At 48.3% G+C, this 9,727-nt stretch overlaps 1 protein-coding gene across 1 annotated transcript in view; it reads left to right on the plus strand.

Moving 5' to 3' along the window:
- The window catches only part of Myo1a (myosin IA), a 24,137-nt gene extending 14,410 nt beyond the window's left edge, over positions 1 to 9,727 (plus strand). Inside the window, exons 14-27 of the mRNA XM_008844097.1 lie at positions 1,708 to 1,770; positions 1,976 to 2,176; positions 2,337 to 2,563; positions 2,874 to 3,074; positions 3,291 to 3,384; positions 3,606 to 3,755; positions 3,853 to 3,921; positions 4,376 to 4,450; positions 7,141 to 7,275; positions 8,023 to 8,129; positions 8,416 to 8,548; positions 8,666 to 8,818; positions 8,974 to 9,101; positions 9,409 to 9,727. Coding sequence (XP_008842319.1) covers positions 1,708 to 1,770; positions 1,976 to 2,176; positions 2,337 to 2,563; positions 2,874 to 3,074; positions 3,291 to 3,384; positions 3,606 to 3,755; positions 3,853 to 3,921; positions 4,376 to 4,450; positions 7,141 to 7,275; positions 8,023 to 8,129; positions 8,416 to 8,548; positions 8,666 to 8,818; positions 8,974 to 9,101; positions 9,409 to 9,535 — 1,863 coding nt within the window. The 3' untranslated portion in view covers positions 9,536 to 9,727. The remainder of the gene's footprint in view (positions 1 to 1,707; positions 1,771 to 1,975; positions 2,177 to 2,336; positions 2,564 to 2,873; positions 3,075 to 3,290; positions 3,385 to 3,605; positions 3,756 to 3,852; positions 3,922 to 4,375; positions 4,451 to 7,140; positions 7,276 to 8,022; positions 8,130 to 8,415; positions 8,549 to 8,665; positions 8,819 to 8,973; positions 9,102 to 9,408) is intronic.

The following is a 9,727-nucleotide window of genomic DNA, read 5'->3' on the forward strand; positions in this document are numbered from 1 at the left end:
CTTGATTTGAGGTGCTCTTTCTTTCTTTTGGTTAGCTGCGCTAGCGGTCTGTCAATCTTATTTATCTTTTCAAAGAACCAGCTCTTGGAATTGTTGATTCTTTGTATTGTTTTCTTTTATTCAATTTCATTGATTTCTGCCCTGATTTTTGTTATTTCTTCTTGTCTGCAGGGTTTGGGTTTTGTTTGCTGTTGGCACTAAGAGCTATAAACTTGCCTCTTAGGACTGCTTTTAGAGTGTCCCAGAGGTTTTTTTGTGTTGCATTGTCCTTTTCATTTAATTCCAGGAACACTTTCATTTCTTTCTTAATTTCTCTTTTGACCCATTCATCATTCAGGATTGTGTTGTTTAATCTCCATGTGTTCATGTGGTGATTAGGGCTGAGAGGTTCGGCCCTTGGGAGGGATTAGGGTATATCCTGCCTGTAGGCCCAATGTTCAGCAAGTACTCAAAGCAGTGAACAATTTTTTAATTAATTAATTAATTAATTAATTATTTTCTTTTTGGTCTTTTTGAGACAAGATCTCCCTGTAGCCCCAGCTGGCCTGGATTAGCTATGGAGACCTAGCTGGCCTCAAAATCACAGAGATCCACCTCCCTCTGCCTTCTGAGTGCTGGGATTAAAGGCATGCACAACCATGCCTGGCTTAAAAAAATTATTTATTTTTATTTTATGTGTATGAGCATATTGCCTGCATGTATGTAAGTGTACCCATGTCGACCAGTGCTCGAGGATGTCAGAAGAGGGCATCGGCCCCCCTGGAACTGGAGTTACAAACAGTTTTTAGCTGCCATGTAGGTGCTAGGAACTGAACCCAGATCCTCTGCAAGAGCAGTGAGTGCTCTTAGCTGCTGAGCCATCTCTAGCCCCAGAACAATTCTTATTTAAAAGGAAAAAAAAATCTCAAAGTATGGTATAGATCACTAGTTCTTCAAAAATAGTTCTTCCATTTATTCATGAACATCAGGGCAAGCCTGTGAAGGTCAGAGGACAATTTGTGTTCTCTCTTTCCACTGTGTGGGACCTGGGAATTGAATTCAGGTTGTCAGGTTTGGCAGTGAGCACATTTAGCTGCTGAGTCATATCTCAGTCATAGATCAGTAGTTCTTAAAGTGTGGTCTTGGACCAGGAGCATCAGCAGCACATGTTGGAACATGTTGGAAATGTAAATACCTGGGTACATCCCAGACCACTGTATTGGAAACAGTGGTTTAGGGGACCCAACAATCTGTGTTTTACCAAGTGCATGGTGATTAACTGTCAAACTCAAAACATAGATGTAGATCTTTGAAGATACGTTTGATTGGCTTTGTTGTTTGGTGATAGACTTGGTTCATGCTCTCTAGCTATATAGTTTGTTGCCAGAGTACTGTGGCCACTTTCTCTTCCACATGCATGTGGATCCTTCTTTCCTTCCTACCTCTTCCACCTGACACATCATAATTCCCTCCCATCTGCATCATCTACAGGGCTTTCTGCATTGTCTCATATTCTCTCGCAGGTGCTCTGGTTCCTCCATGTGTCTGTCTACCCAACCTACAAATTCTTCACTGACCCTGAAGGGTGAAGTGCAAATCAAACCAAACCAAGGACTATCGGCCTTTCTAAAGCTCCTTTGTAGGGTGAATTAAAGGAAGGTTGGGTCTGGTGAGATCTGTGGAGATTTGTCTGGGACTTGCTGTGTAATTGTGGTCTCCCTTTGCCAGGGCATACCATGGACAAAGGTGGACTACTTTGACAATGGCATCATCTGTAACCTCATTGAGCACGTGAGCTGCCTTTCTCTTACCTCTGGGACCTCCCTTTCTAGAGTGCCTGAACATCCTCCCTCATCTCTCTTGCTCCCCTTTACCCTTCTTGATGAGGATAATAAAAGAAGGCAAAGGGTGAGAGAAGGTTGAGGGAGCAGCAGTGATAATGTGGATGTCTTGAGGGACCAGGTCTGGTTACACTGATCATGTTCTCTTGGCCCAGAATCAGCGAGGCATCCTGGCCATGCTGGATGAAGAGTGCCTGCGGCCTGGGGTGGTCAGTGACTCCACTTTCCTAGCAAAGCTGAACAATCTCTTCTCTAAGCACAGTCACTATGAGAGCAAAGTCACCCAGAATGCCAAGCACCAGTATGACCACACCATGGGCCTCAGCTGCTTCCGTATCAGCCACTACGCAGGCAAGGTGATGTAGTAGGGCTGCAGAGTAAAGACTAGAGCTGTGCACAAGCTGAAGGCAGCTGGGGAGGACCGGGGGGAACTGAGAATACTTTTGAAGGACCTGGGGCACCAAAGTGCTGGAAGAAGGCCGTGGGGTCTCTGAACCCATAGCTGCTCCTCTACAGGTGACATACAATGTGGCCAGCTTCATTGACAAGAATAATGACCTACTGTTCCGAGACCTGTCCCAGACAATGTGGAAAGCCCGGCACCCCCTCCTCCGGTCCTTATTTCCTGAGGGCAATCCCAAAGAAGCATCTCTCAAACGTCCCCCAACTGCTGGGACCCAGTTTAAGAATTCTGTGTCTGTACTCATGAAGAACCTGTATTCTAAGAACCCCAACTATATCAGGTGAATAGCTGGGCACACAGGGAAACAACCTTTACCTGTGATGGTGTCCATGCACTGTTAGAATGTGTCTGTGGGCGGAGGCTCTGGAATACAGTTCCAGAGGCCCTTTCCTCATGGAAAACAGCCAGATGAAAAACTGAGCATCCTGTGGCTGGGGGAGGGGCGCCAGAGGAGGGAAACTGGGAAGGCCAAGTGGGTCTTCTCTCACTTCTGAAATTTTCATCTAAAGGATAGGGATGTGAGGACCAGGACAGGTTCCACTGACATGGTATCTGCTTCTGAAGCTGTGCGTGCCCCACTTCCTGCCCAGGTGTATAAAGCCCAATGATAATAAGCAGCGAGGCCAGTTCTCCTCAGAGCTGGTTGCAATCCAGGTGAGGTACCTGGGACTGCTGGAGAACGTTCGGGTACGCCGGGCTGGCTATGCCTTCCGCCAGGTCTATAAGCCCTTTCTGGAAAGGTACCGATTGCTGAGCCGGAACACTTGGCCTCACTGGAATGGGGGAGACAGGTAAGTCCCATTGGAGAGACTGGGGAGCTGTGCAGGGCCGTGCAGGGAACTCCTCCAGGGAGGGGAGCTGGAAGGGCTGGTCTGCTGAAGCTGGTGAATGGATACTTGGGGAAATGAAGGATCACTTCAGTAGGGCTGCAAGAGAATAGGAGAAAGGTGGAGGAGGACTTTTTCCTGAGACACTGCTCTGCAGCTCTCCCCTATCTGCCTCTGTAGGGAGGGTGTTGAGAAGGTCCTGGAGTCACTGAATGTGTCCTCAGAGGAGCTGGCCTATGGGAAGACAAAGATCTTCATCAAAAGCCCCAAGACTGTGAGTCAGGAAGTGCACTGACTCTGGTAGATGTGGAATGTGGAGTTGGCAAGGGCTCACCTGAGAGAGAGGCTGGAGGGGAAGGTAGCATCTATTGCTGGGTTGGATGATGCCTGAGGAAGGCTCTACCCTAGGAACTGAGTGCTTGCTCCACTCGGGGAGCCTCTATCCCATGGGTTGTGGGAAGAGAGAGCCACCCCTTCTTTGTTCCCAACCCCCAGCTTTTCCACCTGGAAGAACAGAGGCGCCTGAGGCTTCACCAGCTGGCCACCCTCATACAGAAGATTTACCGAGGCTGGCGCTGCTGCACCTACTACCAGCAGATGCGGAAGAGTCAGATCCTCATCTCTGCTTGGTTTCGGGGCAACAAGGTGCCATCACTCCCTAAGTATCATCCTTGTCACACTTCTTACAGGGATACATAGTTTAGGATGTGGGATTTTCTAACATTGCCTGTGTTTTCTACAGCAATTGAAGCACTACAGGAAGATAAAGTCATCGACGCTGATAATCCAGGCTTTCGTGAGAGGGTGGAAGGTAACAGGAAGGGCAGAGGGTCTGTCCCACATGGCTTATATTGGATTTGTCTCCTGCTTAGGAGAAAGAGCTCCTAGAGTGAGTTCTGTGCTACTCAGGCCTTCCTCTGCTATGGCTGGTCTGGCTTGGAAGTGTGTCTAGGAAACCTGTATGTGGGTCTGGGTATCTCTCTACCTTCAGCTATAGGTGGCTTCACCTCATCTCTATCTTTACAGTCTCAGCTCTTTATTTTTTGAGACAGGGTCTCATGTAGCCTATGCTAGTCTCAAACTCTCTAGGTAGCTGAGGATGACCTTGAACTCCTGATCCTTCTGCTTCTACCTCCCCAGTGCTGAGTTACAGGCATGTGCCACCACACCTGGCAGTCTCAGCTCTTCGGTTGGTTGGAAAAATAACAGAACCTCTTTTATAATTTGTCTTCTTTTTTTCCTCCTTTCTTGTATGCCCTTGCCAGGCCCGCAAGAATTATCGAAAATACTTCCGGTCAGGAGCTGCCCTTACCATGACAAATTTCATCTACAAGAGCATGGTAAGTGCTGGGGCTAGGGTGGAAGTGTGGAGGAGGAGGTCGAGACAGGCTTGGGAGAGGAAGAGGGGATTCTAAGATTTCCCTCAGAGCTACCTCACTCTGTGGGATGGAGCAGCTACCCACTGGGAGCAGGCCCCAATGTCCCTAGCCAGAGAGGTGCAATAAGACAGCACTTTGGTATAAGTTCATCCACTAGAGTCTGGTCAGTGTGGACACAAACTTGACTTGATAAACCTTAATGTATATGACAGAATGCATGAAATCTGGTGGGGGGACTATGGGGAGTACAGGTAGGTGAGGGTGTCTAAATATGATTAAGCCGTATTTGTATGAAATGCATAGAAATTCAATAAAAATGTATATTGTAAAAAAAAAAAAGACAGCACTTTGGCTCAGGTGGATGTAGCCTGTGTCCTGTGGCATGGAGTTAGTTCTAGAACACTTATCTTAGTCATGGGCAAATAGACTGGAGGACAGACTGACTGGGGGGGGTCCCCACATTATGGAAGCACACAATGACACACAGGATTAATTAGTTCAACCTTCTAAGATCCATTTTGAGGTGCAGGTGAGAAAATCACATCTCCTGATCACTTTCTCCTGATCACCCTTTCTTCTGAACCTGTGGGCAAGTGAGGAAGGATGTCTCTGAAAGGATCTCTTAGTGTTAGAGGACTTAGGGCAGGAGGGCCAGGAGGAAACCAGGCTGCCCCCGCCCCCATATTCAAACTGAATAGCTTCCAGAGAAAAGAGAAAAATCAGGTCAGAGAAGAGTGATTTCTGGAGACACCTGCCAGATATCAGGCACTTCTGAGAGGTGTTAGGGGAAGCCACAGACAGAATAGCACCCAAGTGAAGCCTTGGGAAAGGCCAAACAAGATGGGAGAAGTAGAGGCCTTGGCCAAAGGCATGAACTAAGGCATGACTGACCAGATTTAGACAACTGTTAGGAACCTTACCAAGTATGTTCAATTGGGCATGATATGCCTTGAATTGGAGCCCCTCTTTGTCATCAAAGAGGCTGGACTACTTGGCTGGCGAGGGTTGGGAGTTCTGAAGCTGGGGCCTCATGGTCTCCCCAGACTTTGCTTTCCCTTCCTCCTTCTCCCAGGCCTCCTGCTAGCCTGGCCTGTCCAGCTGGCTCCACTGTGTCTTGTCTGGCTCCTGTAGTACGTGCTGTCTTGCCACGTACCTCAAACCTACAATCTGATTTTGCATTTATCTCCTGACAGGCCCTTCTACTTTTTCTTTCATCTGTACTTTGTCAGGCAGCTGCTGGACATCAACCCAGGAACTGCGTAGTTCAACAAATCACACTCCAAGAAGCATACAGAACTCTGGGCATTGATTTCCCCAGTGATTCTGGCACGCTGCTATGGCCTTGACTCTGAGCCTAGTGCCGTTATCTTTGAACACTTACTATGTGTTAAGCCCTTTATGTGATTAATTCTAAGGCTTCCAACAACTCTGTGATGTAGGCCCTCTGCTTTTCCCATTTGACAAGCTGAAGAAACAAAACAAAAACAAAACAAAAAAAACCCCAAGAATTGGGCCAGGTGTAGTGTGCATGCCTTTAATTCCAGCACTTGAGAGGCAGAGGCGGACAGATCTCTGTGAGTTTGAGGCCAGTATGGTCTGCATAGGGAGTTCCAGGGCAGCCAGAGCCACATAGTGGACCCTGTCTCAAATTAAAAAACAACCACAAAACCCAACAAAAGAATCCCCCCAAAAGAACCTAAAAACAAACAAACAAACAAAGCCCACAAACAGAAAAACAAATCCACAAAAACCCACCACCACTACCGGAAAAACTGCAGAGACTCAGAGAGACTAAGGAACTCGACTCTGGCCACTAGTTGGTAAATGGTAGAGCTGGGATATAAACTATTTGATTTCTGAGCTTTTAGCTACTGCCCAAGATTGTCCGTCTTCTAAAAGAAGTTTAGGCAATCCATGGCTCTAGCCTTTAGATTCTGTAGATCCAGAAAAAGGGTACAAGGAGAAAACCCTCAGAGACACCATACTAGCTAGAAGAAAGGATATTATGGGGGTGCTGGAGTGCCAGGGAGGGCTGCAGGCTGCACCTCAGTCACAGAATGGACAGATTTCCATAGGCAGAGTTGAGCTGTCAGAGTACAAAGAGCTAGGCACAGTTCCATTATCCTTAAGAGATCGAAAGAGGGAAGCGGCTGTGGCAAGGAAACTGGCTGGAGTGTTAGGAGTGCAAGGGATTCTGGGACATGACCTTGGGCTCCAAGTGGAGGACTATGAGTGGTAGGCTGAGGTGTTGGACACCACTGGTCAGAGTGGAGGGCGGATGTCTGTCCAATAACCAATACAGACAGTGGCTGTTGGCTGTAGGCCACTGAGCCAAGAGAAGAGGAACCAGGGGAATGATGTATAGAGACCAGCTTTGGTGCTGGCTCACCCCACCTCACTGTCTAGATGGCAGGTCCCTAGTTGGACTGTCCCTTCATTCTCCATTCCTGCTCTGACCTCCCAATCCCAAACCACAGTTACAGTGACGGAGACCTATCAGGTAATTCCCTTCCATCTCTTCAACTTTGCGCTTTTCTCGTTTCTCACTAGAGGTGACCCTCCTGTTGAGTGGCAGGATCTGGGTGTGAGTCTGCCTGTCAAGAACTGGCTCCTCTCGTCATTCCATTCCTAATATCCTGCTTTCAACCCAGGTACAGAAATTTCTACTGAACCTGAAGAACAATTTGCCTTCCTCCAAAGTCTTGGACAACGCCTGGCCGGCTTCTCCTTACCGCTACTTCAACACTGCTAATCAGGAGCTGAAGGAGCTCTTCCACCAGTGGAAGGTGAGGCCAAGCATCTTTCTTCCCCCTTGTGCTTCTTTTTCCTCCCTCTTATTTTCTTCCCTCTTTTTTAATTTATTATGGCAAAAATATACACAAACTAACATTTATTATGTCAGTCATTTTAGAGAGTAGGACTCTGGTAGTAAGTATATCAGGTTGTTGCACAATCATTGGCACAGTCCATCACCATACTTCCACATTTTTTTTCATTACCTGACCCCTCCCCCAATCTATAGTCTACTTTTTGTTTCAATGACTTTTATTGTAAGTGGCTCCTGTAAGTGGGAACCACACAATGTTTGCCCATTTGTGTCTGACTTACTTCACTTTACATAATCTTTTCTTTGTTTTTTGTTTTGTTTTGTTTTTGGTCTTTTTGACACAGGGTCTCCCTGTAGCCCCAGCTGGCCTGGAACTTGCTGTGTAGACCAGGCTGGCCTCGAGCTCACAGAGATCCACCTGCCTGTGCCTCCCAAGTGCTGGGATTAAAGGCATGTGCCACCATGCCTGGCTGTCAGCTGTTCTTTCATTCAGGAAATATAATGGAATTCCTGGTTAGACTTAGCCTGGTCATGTGTGCTGGGCACATGTTTTCATAAAGCCTACATTTGCTAGTGTCCACTCTTTCTCCAGGACCCCTCAGTTATCCCTGCCCCCACTCACTAGTCCTCCAGTCCTCCCCTTCTCTCACTTTCCTGCCCAGCTCTACCTTCTACCTCTGCCATCTTAGCTTTCTCCTCCACACAGTGCAAGAAGTTCCGAGATCAGCTATCCCCAAGGCAGGTGCAGATGCTGAGAGACAAGCTCTGTGCCAGTGAACTGTTCAAGGGCAAGAAGGCTTCGTACCCCCAGAGGTGAGGTCCCCCAAACACTGAACAGCCATATCCATTACATTGTGGTTCTCAAGCTTGAGCCTGCATCAGAATTGCCTCACAGGACTGGGGACACCCAGCTGCTGAGCCCTCCTTAGGGTCTCTGACCCAGGAGGTGTGGGAGGACGCTCCTGGTGGTGCTGATAGTGTTGGTTCTGGACCATATCTGTGAATCACTGAAACCAATGGTAGAAGGAGGTGGCAGGGTGCTAGGGAGCAGGGCGACAAGTAGGGCCTTGTTCTCATTGCACCTCCCGCCTGTTCTCAGCGTCCCTGTTCCATTCCATGGTGATTACATTGGACTTCAGGGGAACTCCAAGCTGCAGAAATTGAAGGGCAGGGAGGAAGGGCCTGTCCTGGTGGCAGAGACTGTGAAGAAGGTCAACCGTGGCAACGGCAAGGTAAAGGGCTGGTCCTCCTCACAGTGGGAACTGGCCCTGGGCCAGCTATGTGTGTTTGCCCAATGGATGGGATGGGAGGACTTTGCTTGTCCTCATTATTTCCTGTCCCCTCTCTAGATGTCGTCACGGATTTTCCTTCTGACCAAGGGGCATGTGATTCTCACAGATGCCAAGAAATCCCAGGCCCAAACTGTCATTGGGCTGGAGAATATAGCTGGGGTATCAGTTACTAGCCTCCAGGATGGGCTCTTTACCTTGCATCTGAGTGAGGTATCAGAGCTACATGGGGCAGGGTCTCTGGGGAGGGCATCCTGAGACTGAGGTGGGTTGGAAATGCTAGAACCAAGCATCTACTCTGGGTCTTCAGCGTCCCTCAGGCTTCTGAGGAGAAAAATTAATCCCTACTTCTCTTCCCTCTTTCTAAGATGTCATCTGTAGACTCCAAGGGGGACATCTTGATGGTCAGTGACCATGTAGTTGAACTGTTGACAAAAATGTACCAGGCTGTGCTGGATGCCACACAGAGGCAGCTTTCTGTCACGGTGACTGAGAAGTAAGGACATGAGCTGGTGAGAATGGACATCTTGGGACAGATGACCAGATTGCTGGTCATTGTGACCGGAAAATTTGTGCAATCACAAAGTGAAACATACTGTGTCAGGGCAGGGCTTGTAGGTGTTTCTCAGTAACCCCCATCACCCCCATCCTCTCTTCTCCCCTCATCAAGTTCTCTGGGACCTCGAGTCATCAGATCGGTGGGAGTGCAGTGTGTCTGCTTCAGGGAGTAGAAGCAGTGTAGAAATGCAGGAGTCTGACTGAGGGGATGTTGACTATGGTTTCTCTTTCTGTTCTTCCTCCAGGTTCTCAGTAAGGTTCAAGGATGGCAGCATGGCTGTCAAGGTCATCCAGGGCCCTGAGGGTAAGGGGAACCATAAGCTGATTTGCAAGAAGAAGGGGAGTCATTCCATGGAGGTGACTGTGCGGTGAAGAAGTTGGGGCCTCCTAGAGATGCATCTTCTTCTTGGACCAGAAGTTGGTTGGGGGGCCTTTGTGTTTAGTCCCTCTGGTCATGAGGTGGGGCTTAGAGATGAAGAACCCTTGAAATGAAGAACGCTTGAAGACAGCTTTCTGTTCCCCCATCCTTTCCAGAACTCTCCTCCAAATGGAGCATCCTCCAAG

The sequence above is a fragment of the Nannospalax galili genome, unplaced genomic scaffold, assembly GCF_000622305.1.
Source record: "Nannospalax galili isolate Female #2095 unplaced genomic scaffold, S.galili_v1.0 scaffold340, whole genome shotgun sequence".
NCBI classification, from domain to species: domain Eukaryota; kingdom Metazoa; phylum Chordata; class Mammalia; order Rodentia; family Spalacidae; genus Nannospalax; species Nannospalax galili.